The 16,730-nt window shown below is 40.4% G+C and overlaps 1 protein-coding gene across 1 annotated transcript; it reads left to right on the plus strand.

Annotated features, from left to right (window-relative positions):
- Positions 1 to 1,799: 1,799 nt before the first annotated feature.
- FBXO3 (F-box protein 3) lies at positions 1,800 to 15,405 on the plus strand. The gene is made up of 11 exons (XM_027728732.2): positions 1,800 to 1,958; positions 4,592 to 4,681; positions 5,463 to 5,626; positions 7,198 to 7,312; positions 8,835 to 9,039; positions 9,770 to 9,815; positions 11,254 to 11,338; positions 12,174 to 12,296; positions 12,714 to 12,829; positions 13,221 to 13,411; positions 14,422 to 15,405. Exons 1-10 carry the CDS (start codon positions 1,849 to 1,851, stop codon positions 13,406 to 13,408), a joined length of 1,242 nt encoding a protein of 413 aa, XP_027584533.1. The 5' UTR covers positions 1,800 to 1,848; the 3' UTR covers positions 13,409 to 13,411; positions 14,422 to 15,405.
- Positions 15,406 to 16,730: the final 1,325 nt, after the last annotated feature.

Here is a 16,730-nt window from a genome sequence, read left to right on the forward strand (position 1 = left end):
TTAGATCTTCATGGACCACAAGCCCAAGGACAAACACAAGTAAAAGCATTTTAGTAACATTTTAATCATGCATTAGAAACAATTCTTTCTCTCAAATCAGAACAAGCTCACTAAAAGTGAGGGACATAAAAAGAATAGCTTCTATTTTTGCTGCAGCTGTTGCATATCATGTGATTTGTTTCATATAAAATGTGATCCATATATACCCTTAAGATGCAACATGTTTTTTTTTATTTGAAGCCATTCCCCCTTGTCCTGTCACTCCAGGCCCTCTCCAGCTTTCTTGGAGCCCCTTTAGGCACTGGAAGGGGTTCTTAAGTTCTCCTGGATGCACAACCCCAACACTTCCTATTAATTCCCATCCCTTTGGTAAACAGAAAACTTCAAAACAAATGGCAAAGCTGTTGGAAGCAGGAAGTTCCCCCTCATCTTTCAGGGATCTCCATGGTCTGATCCTACAAGAATATATCCACATGAAAATTCAGTGGTCCAAGTACTCTACTGAACACAGGTAATTTTTTCTGTTTCAGGAAAGCAAATTAAGACACTTGATCTCTTAGTATTCATTAGAAGGAAAGCACAGCTTTGTGTGCATCTGTTAAGCCCCAGATTGGCAAGCTGGGCTCCTGCCAGTACCCAAACCACAAGAGCCAGACACCATCTGGGATGCTCGAGGATATGGAGACACCTGCCCAGGGTTCACAGATTGGCACAGTCAGCAAGGGCTGAGCAGCACCAGGGCACAGACCACCAAAACCCTGGTGGCCTGAGCTCCCCACAATGCTGGGGCTCTGTCTGAGTCAAGCATCTCTACAGGACAAAGTTCAACAAAGGCAAGGTCCTACACTGGGTCGTGGCAATCCCAGACACACAGGTTGGGCTGAGAAGGGATTGAGAGCAGCCCTGCAGAGAAGGACTTGGGGGTTATGGCTGATGAAAAACTCAACATGAGCTAGCAGTGTGTGCTCACAGCTTGGAATGCCAATGGCATCCTGGGCTGCACCCAAAGGCCAAAGAAGAGGATTTTCCCCCTTTGCTCTGCTCTCGTGAGATCTGACCTGGAGAATATTGTTCAGTTCTCGTGTCCCCAACATAAGAAGGACATAGAACTATTGGAGTGAGTTCAGGGGAGGCCATGGAGTTGATAAGAGGGCTGGAGCACTTTTCGTACAGAGACGGGCTGAGAAAGTTTGGGATATTCAGCCTGGAGAAGTTTGCGTGGAGATCTCAGAGCAACCTTTCAGTATCTGAAGGGGACCTACAGACAAGCCAGGGACGGACTCTTTGTGAGGAACTGTAGTGATAGGACAAGGAGTAATGGGTACAGAATGAAAGAGTGAAAATTTAGGTTACATATTAGGATAAAATTCTTCCCTGTGAGGGTGGTGAGACACTGGCACAGGTTGCCCAGAGAAGCTGTGGATACCTCAACCCTATCAGTGTTCAAACCCAGGCTGGACAGAGCTTGGAGCAACCCGGTCTCGTGGAAGGTGTCCCCTGCCCATAGCAGAGGACAAGATGATCTTTAAAGTCCTTTCCAACCCCTTATAACGCTCTATGATTTTATGACACGTTTAACCACTGAGGCGGCACGGGGGCTGGAGGCGGCCGCCCTCCGCTGCTCGGCGGGGGTTGCACCGGGGCAGCGTGCGGAACCCTGCCCGCCCCAAAGCCCCGCAGCCCGGTCGGATGCCTTTAATCCCTCCGGGGCTGAGGGCTGGGGGCTGAGTTCTGAGGGCTGAGGCTGCTGCGGGTGAGGGTGAAGCTCCGCCGCGCCCAGGGGGCGCTGCCTGGGCCGTGCCGCGCGAGCGCCGCGATGGGCGGTGCGTCCCCGGGACGTCTCTCAAGATGGCGGCGCCCCCAGACATGGAGCCGCCCGCAGCCCTGAGCCTGGAGCTGCTCCCGACCGACCCGCTGCTCCTCATCCTCAGCTTCCTCGACTACCGGGATCTGGTGAGGTACGGGCGGCTCGCGGGGCTGGCACGGGCACGGCGCTCCCGAGGCTGGGTGGGAAAAGGGTTTGGCTTCCTGCGGCGGACACGGCCTGAGCACCCCTTCCCATCCAGCAGCTACGGGCTTTCCCCCGTTTTTTCCTTTTTTTTCCTTTTTTTTTTTTTTTTAACAAATTGAGATGTTCCCTTTTACTGAGAGGGTGGTAAGACGCTGGCACAGGTTGCCCAGAGAAGCTGTGGCTACCCCATGCGTGGAAGTGTTCCAGGCCAGGTTGGACGGGGCTTAGAGCAACCTGGGATAGTGGAAGGTGTCCCCGCCCATGACAGGGTTGGAATTCAGCAGTCTTTAAGGTCCCTTTCAACCCAAACCATTCTGCGATTCTGCTTTTATCTCCCCCATTATATGTTGGCTTTTTTTGTACCTAAGCGAACCAATAACTGAATTTGGGAAATTAGTAATTTTTTCCCCTAAAACTCTTGTGTATCCATGGGCAGACAAAGGGTGGTCTTGCTGCCAGTAAATATATTCCATCATGCGAATGAGCTTCTGTTTGAAGGAAGACCAAATGAAATTAATCGGGTGACTTTTCAGGGAGGGAAAGTTGCAGGTGCTTCTTGGAAGAGTTGTGACTCAGTAAAGACGAGAGTGTGGTTTCAGGTAAAACCTCACCAGTGAACTGCAGGCTCTGGCAGTGATTGAAATCACTGTTCAGTCAAGGAGGAAAGAATAATTATGAATAAAATAGAATATTGCCCAAATATGGGGGCTTGGTTTGGGTTTTTTTCCCCCTCAAAAATATTAGTCAAGAATGATAAAGACATCAGGGAGAACAAAAAAAGAGATTAAGTGTAACAAAAACTCTTTACAGTTGTTATAGATGGTCTGGTTGTAGTTGCTAATGGTGTAGTAAAGGCACTACAGTTTTTGTAACGTATTTAAGAAAATAAGATGGGTTTTGCTGTGCAAAGATAGCTAAATACTGTGTAGATGTCTTATTTATAAGGTCAGTAATGGCAGTTTTGCGGAACTGGCTGTTTGTAACACTCAAAGTGTTAATTGAGGAAATCTCTAGGTTGCTTATATTTACTTAAGTGACATATATACTGTAAGCATTACAAACACTACAGTTTCCCTCTATTCCACCAACTGGTAAATCTGGTGGTGGCCCTTAAATATTTGGTCACTTCTCAGCTTTTGCATTGTTTATGTAATTAGTGAGAATGGCTTTAATTGCACTTTTATCACATTTTAAGCCACGTGATCCTGTGATGCCTCAGTAGCTTCTTTCCTTCCAGAAATTACAGGCTTGATTGAAAAACACCAACACAACAGATTTCTGCAAGGGCTTTGACTTTGGGATATTTCTGTTCCCCACAGCCCATATATAATATAAATATAATAATAAAACATGTAAATATAAAAAAATCCCTGTGTCATGAATTAAGTTCTTACATATCCAGATGTCAGGGATTGAAGTGAACGTGTTTGTGTCGTTGAGGATGCAAAGGGTAATTTCAGTACATGCAGGAGAATCACTTTGATGAGGTTGATTTTGAAATACAATTACAATTCCAGTTTAAACAGCTTACAGTGGATATGAGGGAGGAAAAAAGATGTCTTGAACAGCTAGTATGAATAATTCTGTATTAGTGCAAGATGCTTTGACCAGCTGTGGACTTTGGCTGATTTTACTTATAAAAGACAAGACTGAGAGTCATCTTTATCTCATTATCTAACTATGTCTTTCTTATTTACCAGTTTCTGTTCTACACTGACAAACCCCCAAAAAGTAGTAACTGAAAACTTAAGTTTGGTAACCTCATTTGGGGTATTTAGATGTTAATCACAGCCATTCACACACATTAACTGTTAGAACAAGCTACCAGAGGAAGTGATATTTCCACATCTGAACTGGTGGTATCTTTTGGGGAGGTTCTTCAAAGTTTAGCTGATAATTCAGCTCAAATTCATCAAGCCAGGATCAACTTAAATGATTTCTGAGGGCTGTTTTAGACCTATATACTACAGGGGTTTTAATATTTCATTTGCAGTAGTGCTTTGTAGTGCAGGATGTGATTCTTTTAACTTTCTGAAGCAGCAATGCAATGGCAATAGCTGATATCTGGTTTTCATTAGGGTGACCTTGCAGTATTTATTTCCATGTTATCATCATTTGTATTTTTCCTGTGTCTGTCTTTTTTTTCTGGTCATGAAGTTTGTTGTTTAAACAACTCTAAGTGGAAAGTAGCTTTGTAACATTCCAACTGTATAGTTTCTGTGGCTTACTGTGGAAAAGATTAGGTAGAGCCTGACAATCCAGGTAAGAAAGAGATTTAAATCATAGCCAGCCAGTGCTACTGGATTGCTTACCACTGGAGGAGTGGAGTCATGCTGGAATCCTTCAAGCAGTGTTTGTACGGGTGTAGGTCTACAGGATGACCTGCTTTACAAAATCACTTTGTAGAAAAGTAGTTCATGACTTACACAGCTCTACTGAAGACTTTTAATCATTGCAAGCACAGCTCTAAAAGGCCAGCTAGCTAACTTTCAAACTCTGCATTTATTTCATTGCTCAGTGGTTATCCCTGTTTGTTTTGCTGCTCTTCTGCAATCAAATGTAATGATTTTATATTTATAGTTGCTGCTATTTAAATCGAAGACTGAATCAGCTGTCAAGCCATGATCCATTGTGGAAAAGACACTGCAAGAAATACTGGCTTATTTCAGAGTAAGTAGGGTTGTTTAAAACCTTTTTTTCTCTAAAAATGAATTTCTAAGACATGATAAATTATGTAAAAAAGCTTCATGAACATGTGAGGGTTAAAAAGTTTTATGAGTGGATAGAGAAGAGTTGGTGTGGAGACTTCTCAATTGTTACATTTTTATTTAGGTGTGTGAAGGTGTGCTAAATTTTGTAGCTTCAGCATTGAAGTGAGGAGTTGAAATATATCCTATCAGAGAGATGCAAGGGCTGCAACAATTTGGAGGCAAACATCCTCTGTCAGATGTTAGTCAGCACTTTTTTGACAGCCTGTCTTCCCATAGCCTGTGAGGAAAACGGAATATACAGGAATTCCCTAAGAATGTGCACTGATCTGAAAGTCTCTGAGTTCTCATTTAACTCTCTGGTTTGCTCCTTAATCCTTCTTAGTGAGTGAATAAAGGAGTTTGTGACTAATGCAGTAGATAAAAAGCGTGTGTGTAAAATGTGCTGTGAATTAGCTATTCACCAGTTCCAGAACTCACTATTATACAGAATCTGTTTAAAAGGCACTCTGTGTAAAGGAGCATTGTTTCCAAATTTTCCCCTAAGTACCCCAAATGTTTCCTAATTTGGTTCCAGCTTGCTGTTTGAATAGATGCTGGAATTAATTGAGTTTGTGTAGCTTCACATAGCACAAAGTGTTCCTGGGTTCATATTCCTGCCAAATAACAAATCCCAACTCCTTGAGTTTAGAACACGAGCTTTTCAGGCTGGTATTGAACTTATTTCCTTTGTGTTGACTTAGAGAGGAGAAAAGCCGACGGAATGAGAGCTGGAAATCCATCTTCATCAGCACCTACTCCGACCTGGGGAGGTACATCCGCTACTATGCCACCCTGAAAAAGGCCTGGGATGACCTGGTGAAATACCTGGGACAGTGGTGTCCCCGCATGATCGGCTCTTTGAAAGGTACTGTCACACCTGCCTGGCTCACCCAGCTTTGTCTTTGGTTGACTGATTTTTTTTGTTTGTTTGTTTGTTAATATTTTTTAGTGTAGTAATCCCATTACTCCCAATATTACTCTGATTTTATGTGTGAGGTTTTCTTAAGACTTAATTAAAACACAGTCATGCGAAAACAGGCATTTTAATCTGAAGCCAAACAAAAAGGAAGTTGTTTTTTTTTTTTTTTCCTGTGGTCAAACAATTGGTTTTCCTTTTTTTTTTTCCCACTTAAGATTCTATTTTCAATTTCAGTTTGTGTTTTAAGACTTGAAGTACATCCAGTGTTCTGGCTCATGAATCTTACACAGCTACAGTTGAGTTTGAGCTTTTCTGGTATAGGGACATAAAAGACTTTTAAATTTTCAACTACTCGGTTTTCTGTATGAAGTTGACTTATAGCCCAAGATGTTTGATATAACCTGATCTGAGAAATTAAAAGACAAATGATCTCTTTCCTACTTAAATCTTGAATTTTCTTGCCTTGCTGGATAGTGCTGGATTCCTAAGTTTTGCTAAGTATTTGTGATAATAGAATATGGTTAGAACTTAATGTTTTCTTTACATTTTTGTGGAGGTGTAGCTTGAGGCTTCACTCAGGTATTCAGAACCTCTGCATTGTCAGTCAGATATTTGGTTACTAAAATAGAAAGTTGGGGGTGTTGGACAGATTTTACCACAGTTTTACTTCGAAAATCCCTCGTAAGCAGTTGGTGCAATGAAGCTTCTCTTTGTCTACAGAAAGTCAAATATAAATTAAAATTATCAATTTTCACACTTGTAGAGCAGTGGCAGGTTTTAGATAAGATCTTTGTAGATAAACCTTTCAGATAAAATCTTTTTAATACCCTTTGTAAGTGATATTGTTTCAAACCTTTTTAATACCTTTTGTAAGGGATATTGTTTCAATGAATTTTTAAATTATGTCCTATAAATTAAACAGATAATGAATGCATAAAGGGTTTCAAAAGATTGCCAAACAAACCTTGATTGGAACAGACCATACAGGCCACCCAGTTGAATTTTGCTAGAAGTGAGGGTGTGGAAACCTGCATGTGGAGGTGTAAGAATAGTTACTCTCCGCCCCTTTCTGTTGTTGATATGAAAATCCCCTTGTTAAAACCCATTTATTGCTTCAAATTCCAGGTGAATGGTGGCTGCAGCCAACATATCTGTGTTACTGATTGAACTGGAAACTAAGAGAGAATGATAAAAGAGTAAAATCAATATTGCCTGAAAGTTGTAACTGGGACTCAGCTCATGACAAATTCTGGGGAAAAGGTTGATTTCACTTGATAAATACTTTGTGCTGAAGTCAGGCCTGTTGAGGTTTCTCTGGCTGGAGATTGGTGCTGTCTTAAATAATCAGTTCACGTCATCATCTCCCTTCCAAATTTATGTCATATTCATTCTGTGCCACCCAGCACACAGTAAAGTCACCAGATACTGACTTGAGTCTGTGTTCTTTTGATCAAGGCATTTACAAATTCCATGCTTTGTGTTGGAAATACTTAAAATAGCATTTCTTTTGTCCCCAGAGAGTGTGAGGGAGGAAGACCTGGATGCTGTGGAAGCGCAGATACGTTGCAAACTACCAGATGATTATCGATGTTCATTCCGCATCCACAACGGGCAGAAGTTGGTTGTGCCTGGGTAAGGAGAGAAAACTACTCACCAAGTTATTCATTCCTGTTGTATTTCTTGGACACCTTATTTATTAATGATGTAAAATGTCTCCTGAACAGGATAAATGAAGCATTTAAATGGATTGTCACTGAGTCACCACTTGAGTGACACTGCTAGAAACGGCTGCCTTCTAATCTTGGAAGTAATTGAAAACACAGGATAGATTTCTAATTGCTCCAATTACTCTTAAACTTCCCTGTTTCCTAGTGAAAACCTTTTTGATTTTTTGCAGTAACTCAAACTTCCAGCTGTTACACTTTTAATCATCCCACTGCAAGTTGCTTCCCTGAAGTTTTGCTTTGTATTACAGAAGTAAATTAGCCTCTTGCACTCCTCAGACTTCATTCTTTAATACCTTTCTTTTTCTTTAAAATGGTTAGGGAATAACTTTCAAATCAGTCATATTAAGTAGAATGAAAATGTCAGTTCTGCAAATTAAGTTTTCTCACTAGATTTTACAATTTTATGCAGTTTCAGCATAAATCAGAAATGGAAGCAATTGTCATTGTCAGGTGCTCCAGGTTTCTGTGTTTGGATGTTGGCAGAATGTGCTAATTCCAGGCATGACTTCGTAAGGAGAAAGAGGAATGGAACCTGTTGCCCAAGATGGGATCAGCCTATGGCACACTGACATGTGGCAGCTTGCACCTGAGTCACTGCTTTCATAACACCACTGAAAGCTCAGCATCTGCAGGAGTTTGCATCTAATTTGCCTTTCCCTGGTGTTCTCAGCAGGGAGTGTGGGTGTGGATCTATACACTGCAGACCTGTGTACTCTTCCTTTGCCAAATGCACTGCCCTTGGGAGTTATCAGTTTGATCATGTTACCTTTTTTGATCATTCTTACATTGAGTGTATGTTGCTTGGGTTTTTTATTTTCACCCTGGCTCTCATCTAGCCCAACACTCCTATCAACATTAACCTTAGCTTCCAATGCTCACCTCCGTTCCTAATCTCTACACCTTTCCGATTAGCACTACTTTTTTCCAAATGCTTATTTTCGTCTTTTATATATGAGAAGAGAGACTGCTTTTACTGCTTCAACATCACTTTCTTACTGTCAAAACCAAATAAAAAATCCCATCCCTTGCTGTGATGCTTACACAAAGCTAGTTAAAAATTAGGCAGTTGATGACCTTGCTATATCATGTTGATGAATCTTGTCTCATTCCTGCCTCGTATGTCTGTTTATTTGTGTCTGCATGCCTTAGTTTTATACTGAAATTATAATATCTCTGACTCAGTGGTTATTTTGCTTCTCAACCTTTTCCCTGAAGCACAGACCACCTTGCTCAGTGTAATTTTGATCACTGACTGTCCCTGTAGCAGCTCGGTATTGTTTATTCCATGGAAACATCGCGGATGCTTTGATAGTATTGAAATGAACTTGTACAAAACTGGAGATACAGATCGCTGGCTATTATTATATTTCCCAGAAGATCACAACTTTGCCTTGTGGATTTATCTTTCCTGTTTTTGCTGTTTCCAGTCTGATGGGAAGCATGGCCCTGTCCAACCACTACCGCTCCGAGGATCTGCTGGACATCGACACAGCAGCTGGAGGGTTCCAGCAGAGGCTGGGGCTGAAGCAGTGCCTGCCCCTCACCTTCTGCATCCACACTGGCCTGAGCCAATACATGGCCCTGGAGAAGGTGGAAGGACGGAATAAATACGAGATCTTCTACCAGTGTCCAGTAAGGAACATATGTTTATACTTGCCAATGTACTTTGCTAATGATTGATGGTGCCCCTTTGCATGTTATTGGGTGTCTGAAATATTTTATGTAGCAGAAAGTGAACACTAAGAGATGATTATTAGTTTGCCCCTGAGTTACCATCTGATTATCATTGACTTAAAGTTGTTAATGGCTATAGCAATTTCTATAGGTCGTGACAGTGGACAAGATTCATTCTTATTGGAAGGTATCAATTTAATTTGCTCAGTTTATGGCAGGTGTGTGTATATATATGTACACACTCCCTGTTTCTGTAAGGAAGAAAAGACCTGGTGGCTTCCCTTCCACCATCCATTCACCTGAAAAAACAGTGGGATGTGTAAAGGATGGTTCTTGTAAAAAAGATGGGGATCTTCATCCTGCTGTTGAGTTTGTGGCAGTTTGTTTTCAAAGCAGGTAGCAATGACATTTCTAGGGATTGTTTGATAATGGATCACTTGAAGAATGTTAAGATTCTCCTTTGTATTATGCCAAGTATTTAAACCTTCTGGTGCAGCTTGGGAACTTGGAATGTTCCTCAAACACTTCTATTTTGGTTTATCTGTGGACAGCCCTGCTGTGTTAAGCAGCCAGATTTAGGTTTAGTGAATATTGGGAAAGTGTTCCCATTGTTATATTTCAAGTGTTGAATTTGAACCTTGTAAGTCCAATGCTCTCTTTCTAATACACCTTAAACTTTCCCTTTTAGGACCAAATGGCTCGAAATCCATCTGCTATTGTTATGTTCATTACAGGTAACAATTGAGATAAAATATTTTCTATTAAAACTTGCCCTTCTGTATGTCTTTGGTACGAATCAGTCACTTTCTAACCTGTCTGACAAGGTGAGCAAAACCTCTGTTAGCTGTCATGGGGTGATGTCAGTGCTTATTAAATACAACACCCAAGTGGACAGAAAGATTTTATTTTCTTTTCTTTTTCCCCAGTAGTTTCTGCAACCATGTGAGAGGTTGAAAAAATCTGGTATTTGTGGTTATGTCAAATTTAATTCCTTTCAGTGGCAAAGAAGACATGTAACAAGTGTCACCAAAATTAAAACTAAAATGTAGCCTCTCACATTTCTTATTACTGTGAGAAGCCACACTGGGCAATGCTATGCCTTGGGTAGAAGGTGGTCAAACTCTTAGCTATGTCAGTTTGAGGAAACCTTTTTAGGTGTTGCTGCTTGTGGGATGGTCCAACTTATTTCAAAGTATTCCACTTGGCTGGAAGGGTTAATCTTGGCTTACCACAGGGTGGAGGAGAAGCTTCACACACAGCATTTCTCTTGAAGGTGGCAGGTAAATTGATCCAATTTCTCCATCTGGAGTTACTTTACACAAGGTTTGCATTTTGTAGGTTAGTGGTAGAAAGGAGGATAATAGACATGGAGTCCCTTAGACTTCCAAAAGGGCAAAGGACAGCACACAGAGCTCGTGCTCAAAGGAAGAAGTGGTAAGTACACTTAATCTAATAGGAGTGGGAGCACTTAATAACACATCAGTGAAGGTGAGGATAATCAGTTCTCAGTATTTCAGCTTAAATCCAGTTTTGAATCACAAATATTGACAAACAGTTGAACTCTTCTATAGAGCTCTGTATTGCAATGCTTGGAAGATTTATGGCTGAGAAATTCTGTGTATGAAACTGAGAGTTAAATGTGACATCCTGAGTGTCTGCTTAGCAATCAGGCTGTTCCAAAAGAATGGCTGTGGGTGTATGAGAAGCTGTTCTCAGACAAGGGCTCCAATTGTATGAAAATCCCAGGCTGTTTGGAATGACACACAGCCTTAGTCTTCTGGGATTGTAGCAGGAATGTGGAGGGTGTCGGACTTATCACTCTTTTTAAGGAGAGGAAATTCTGCACCTTGCTGGCATGTTTTTTAGAAACTATTCATATGGAAACCAAATAGTGAGACCATGATCATAATGTGAAGGTATTGTAGTTAAGGGATTCTTTGTTGGCTGTGTGATTTCTGGAGTGTGCACTCTTAACTCCTAATTCTTGGTTGGTTCCTGCAAATTCTCCTTGTTGGTAGGATGAACTGGAATATCGACTGACTCATCTAAGGAAGTGAGAGTTTGTTATAAAAATATTCAAAGCTTTAAACTTTTTCCTTGAGGTATTTACTGTAACGTGCTCAGTGGTACATTTGCCTGTCCTTATGAATGCTTTTTTTCTTTGGTATGTAGGTACATCCTACTTGGAATGGTTTACATCCTATGTAAACAAAGTTGTAACTGGAGGTTATCCCATCATCAGAGACCAGATTTTCAGGTATCGTGACTGGCATTTATAACCTCAGTGCAAGGTTTTGATGCTGCTTCTAGAATTCTGACCTCTTTCCAAGTAGTTTTTGGTATCTGAGACAAAAGCTGATGGTGGAGAGAGGAAAAAGCACATGAAACTTCCTGAAAATAAAACTGTAAAACAGCAACCTCATTTTTTTAACCAGAAGTTTCAGAGCTTATAACTTTGCATTAATGGGACCAGAATTTTGCATTATAGGTGATCTGAAGTTTAGTGAACAGCAAGATATTTATTCTGTGTGCCATGAGTGTGTTGCTGTTACAGGACTGTTCTGAGTTATTAAAAAACCAATTGTTTCAGCAAATTGGTCTTAAAATGACACTTGAGTATGCAATAAACAGGACTTGATCTGGTGTTTGAATCTTCTTGCACTTACAATTCTTCTAAATACAATCAAGAACCTTAATCCTATCTAACTGGGATGCTGTAGAACCAAGTTCTTGATCTGTAAATTAATTTGCTGTTAGAATTTCTAGGTTTTATTCTTTGAATAGCAGAATGACACAACCTTATTAAACAAGTGTGTTTTCATTGACTTCAGATCAAACAATGCACCTAACTTGGTGCAAGTGTTAATGGAGTTCCAAAGAGAGGCACAGCTTCTTAGGTGATGAGGAATTACACGTCATGAAGACACTGCGCACGCCCATCCTTTATTTTACTGCTTAATGAAAGGTTAAAAATTACATTTAACTTAGCATCACAGTGTTCTTATTAGTAATTAACTAATTGCTTTCCATGTCTGTTTTTCTGTATTGAATATGCAGAGCTGTTTGCAGAGTTAATGTTTTCCTCTCTGTAGGTATGTGCATGATAAAGAATGTGTTGCTACCACAGAAGATATTACTGTGTCTGTGTCCACCTCTTTTCTGCCTGAACTTAGTTCTGTACATCCACCACATTATTTCTTCACTTACAGAATCAGGTAAAAATTGAATAAAATTGAATTATTTCTTTTAGCACAGGATAGATCTATGGAATCTCCAAAGCATCAGTTGTTGCAAATTTATGTCCAGCATTCAAAACAGTTCTAAAATTAATAGGATGTGCCCAACATGCTGTACTTTAATATAAAACACACTAAATTATTACCTGGTCAGGTGGTAATTGGAAAAGCACAGTGGGGTAGGGGGAAAGAAATTACAAGCAGCTCTTGTGATTTAGAAAGGGGTAAATAACAGAGTGAAGCAGGGGCATGGAGATGTATCCTGCCAACTGAGTCAGGTTACTTTACCTTAATGGTTTTTTTTTTCCCAGCTTACTTTGAGATCCCAAGGGCACTTTAAGAATTCCTGAAGTGTGGGAAAGTAGTTTTGTAACCACTGTGTCGTTTGGCTTCTAGAATTGAAATGTCCAAAGATGCTCTTCCTGAGAAGACGTGTCAGCTGGACAGTCGATACTGGAGAATAACAAATGCCAAAGGCGATGTGGATGAAGTCCAAGGTCCTGGAGTAGTTGGTAAGTGAAAGATTGCTTTTCCTAACCTAATAGAGAGAATATTTAATGTATTTATTATGAAAATTCTGTTATTAGTTGTTGATCAGGGTAGTAGTTTTATGGTTTGTATCAAAATCATTTTGTTGCTTGAGAGAAAAAGATATGCTTCCATCTGTTTTGGCTTTAAAGTTGGTTTGTAAGGGATATCTGAACATCCTGCTACTTAACTGCTCTTCAGACAGTTGGGTTTGTTTTTTTTTGAATATCAATAATTGCTGAAAGTCATTTATGCATCCCCTGGAATATAAAATGAGCTGCCTGATTATGTTGTGGAGTGCAAGTGCTTTAGCAAACTGCTAAATTGTAGTTCTACTTCAGTCCTTACCATTTTGATTTAATATTTTACCAACAGGGGAGTTTCCAATTATCAGTCCAGGGAGAGTCTATGAATACACCAGCTGTACTACGTTTTCCACAACATCTGGATACATGGAGGGCTATTACACCTTCCATTGCCTCTACTACAAGGACAGATTCTTTAATGTCACAATTCCCAGATTTCATATGGTGTGTCCAACATTCAAGGTGTCTACAGCATGAATGGTAAGTGGAGATGCAGTTTTCAAAACAGCTCCAAACAGACCATGAATGATATTTCAGATATTTTGCCTACAAAGATGATATTGCAGGAGCTGTTTGGATTTCAGAGTTCTTTAAGAGGTTCTTTCTTGAAAGGCTCTTTGAAGTGTGGCCTGTATGACCACGCTCATCTGTTTTAGCTTTAATAACGTCTGCTTTTTTCAGACAAGTTCCAGTTAATGGCAGTTTAAAAGCTGTACAGTCTGTGTGATGTTCATTAGTTCTTGCTGAAAGTGCATTTCATAAAGTAGCTTTGCAAATCACCAAGATGATTCACTTGCTGTTAATTATAATGTAATTTTAGTTTGGAGATTGCAAGTTAATTGTATCATTTCTCCTTTTTCTTTGGCACATTTAGAGAAGAATCCTTGATGTATTTTATTCCTAGTTTTTGTACAAGCACTGGGTCCTTCCTCAGGGGTAGGCATTGTGCACTTTCTCAGGTTTATCCCAGGATTTGAGACACTCATTCCCTGTGGCTCTAACAGGAGGTGCCAGCAGATGTCGTGCTTCTAACAGAAAGTGACATCTCTTAACTCTTGCTCACAGTTTTGGGAGCTGAAACCTCCTTCCCTTCAGCTGACTGTAAAAATAATTTGCTTTTCTCTGTTGCTTTACCTCTGTTTTAAAGGTAGCAGTGATCCTTTTGTTTTTAAAATAAATAAAAGACAACCTAAGCCACCAAGAAAATAAATAGAGCTGAGATACTGAATTGGGGCTTACATAGTGGTAGGTATGGAATGATGAAACCTAATGAAGATTTACTGAGTTAAAGGTCAAGTAACTTGGTAAAATGATCTCTTTTGCAAATTAAACTCAGTAATTGTAAGGAGCTGGTTTCAGGACGTGGATCTCAATGTTTGCTTCAGTTCATCAACATGATAATGCAGATCAGATTTTTCTAGGCAGTTGTTGGTGCTTTCTTATAACTGAAGAGAAGGTTTTAATTAAACCATGGGTGTGTTTTGTATTAGGAAACAAATCCTAACGAGCCTGCAGTGGATGAAGACGAAGATTCCACAGCCACAGATGACACTAAAGATCGACCCAGGGTGTTGGACATTCCTGAGCCCTCTGGGTGCTGCCCACATCGTACCTGATGGGATTTCTCCCAGACTGTTTCTGGAAAGCTTCTGGAGCTGAACTCTTTGGGGCTAGTGCATAAGAATATTTCTGACAATTGTAAATGAACTCTCTGTTGCACATCAGGGCAACTAGCATGAATGTTGGTGCCAGTTCCAAGATCCATTAGAGTATAACTTTTTTTTCCCCTAGTTTGGAAACAGGAGTGGAGGGAGGGGACAGAGGGAGGGAAAAGAAGAGAAAGGTGTTTAGCCTTTGTCCACTTTTTTCTGAAGTGTGAAACAGCTTGATAGTCCAAGGTAATCATATCTTACATTTTTAAACTATCGCCTATTTATGATCATACTGGAAATAGGGTGTGGGGGGTTTGTTTTTGTACAAGCATTTAAAATTAGCATTTAAAATCAGCAATAGACAAGATGGCAAAAAAGGCGTATCCTATTGTCCTTGCTCATGAATTTCTGCTCTGAATAACTAAGAATGAAATTTGCAGTTTGGTCTGTATATCCTATTTGGGTGAGTTTAGGTGCTCTTATGCTATTTTTTCTTTTAAATCAACATAGGAATAGCAGAAAATTCTGGTCATCAAATGCATAAATTAGGAGTGAAACTGGCCTTATTTTTAGACAATCTGTTTGTCAGCTTAATTTTATGCTAAGTGACTCTGGTTGGATAATGCCTCTGGGAATGTAGTGTCCATGCATAAATCTGCCACTTGTTGACCAAGAAACTTCTCAATGACTACAAAGGATGGATTTGTAAATATATTTTGAGGTTTTTTTCTTTATACGATGTTTGCTGTTGTCATAGGTGACCAATTTATGTTAAGTATATTTCCCTAAATCCTCTGGATTTTTGTAACTACAAAATAAAAATAAAAAAAAAAAAAAAAAAAAAAAAAAAAGAAAAGAAAAAAAAAGAGAGGAGCCTGACAGAACACTAGATGACTAGAAACTTTATATTTAAAGAAGTATCTGTTTGGTTTATCAGTTTTACTTTGTTTCTGTTGTCATTAATAAACAATTTAACTGCCTCCTTCGCTCTCAAGGTCTACATGGGACTGTTCTTGCCAAAACTTGGGCAATAATTATGTGACAGCAGTGCTGGAGTAATTTCTTTTTGACAGGCAGAATTAGTAGCTCCTATGAGGGGAGAAAAAAATATTGTGGTTCCAGCTCAAAGTTTCCGTTATTGATTAATTGCAGCTTTTTTTAACAAGTCCAGGTATTGGACTCTCCATGTGCTCAGCTTTCTGAAGTGCCACACATATATGCCATACAAGGTAGATATTGAGTATGATCCCTACAGCAGGCATTCAGGTGGAACATCTAGAGAGGCAAAACCAACTTCTGTTGTCCCTCACAGGAGTGAGAATTGCTGGAGTGGTTCCAAAATGTTGCCATTGTGAGTATGGTCCGTATTAGCTGGGAGGGGAAGATGTGGTCTAATGCCTTTTCACAGAAATTTCATCAAGGATCAGTGAAAAAAGGTTTTAGTGGGACTAGAACTTTCTCCAGGGCTGTCAGTCTGTTGTGTCTTTTTAAGGACAAGATAACCCTCATGGTTGGAGGCCTTTCCTGGGAGGATTCCTACTAGGATCTGTATGTTCTAGTTCAGTGGAATCAGCATGAGACTCTGCACAACCCTTGGCAATTTCACCCTTTTTTTTTCTTTTTTTTTTTTTTAGGGAGTGGTTCTCCTTGGGTTGTTAAAGATGAGCTGTAATAATTGCTGTCTGTGGGAGAAGTCACGATACAGGACAGTGCTGTTCTCTCAGCTGCAGTGGGGGGGTGTGAGGCCTCTGCTGGTGGCCAGGGGTGTCAGTGGAGTGAAGAGGGAAGCAGGGAAGTGACAGGTTGCTGTTACTGCTCCAAACAGTTTGTGTTTGTGACAGGGAGGTTATTTCTTTGCTCCAGGCAGCTATTTTAGCACAGGGCGTATTCGCCCGGAGCTGCCAAAAGCGTTGTAGCTCTTCAGGATGTGCATTTGAGGTGGGGCTGAAGGCAGTGGCTTTCCCCACCCCACCCAAAACTGAAGGTAATGCTAGGGAAGTGTGAATCACAGAATCCCAGGATCGCTGTGAAAAAGAGCAGCCAAGACCGTTGAGGAAAACAAGGAGTTGGTGATTTTCCTCAGCACTGCTGGGCTGTCAGAATCTTCACGGAGCAGCAGAAGAGAATTGAGTGAGATTCTGCAGGTT

Source organism: Pipra filicauda, unplaced genomic scaffold (genome assembly GCF_003945595.2).
Source record: "Pipra filicauda isolate LSUMZ 115617 unplaced genomic scaffold, ASM394559v2 scaffold45_size4122338_pilon, whole genome shotgun sequence".
Taxonomy (NCBI): Eukaryota; Metazoa; Chordata; class Aves; order Passeriformes; family Pipridae; genus Pipra; species Pipra filicauda.

Bases quoted from the DNA above. Each gene is read 5' to 3' on its own strand.
- FBXO3 (XM_027728732.2), top strand. From the start codon at position 1,849: ATGGCGGCGCCCCCAGACATGGAGCCGCCCGCAGCCCTGAGCCTGGAG. The intron at 9,040-9,769 runs GTAAGGAACATA...TTTCCCTTTTAG, and splicing joins AGATCTTCTACCAGTGTCCA to GACCAAATGGCTCGAAATCC. The intron at 9,816-11,253 runs GTAACAATTGAG...TTTGGTATGTAG, and splicing joins TATTGTTATGTTCATTACAG to GTACATCCTACTTGGAATGG.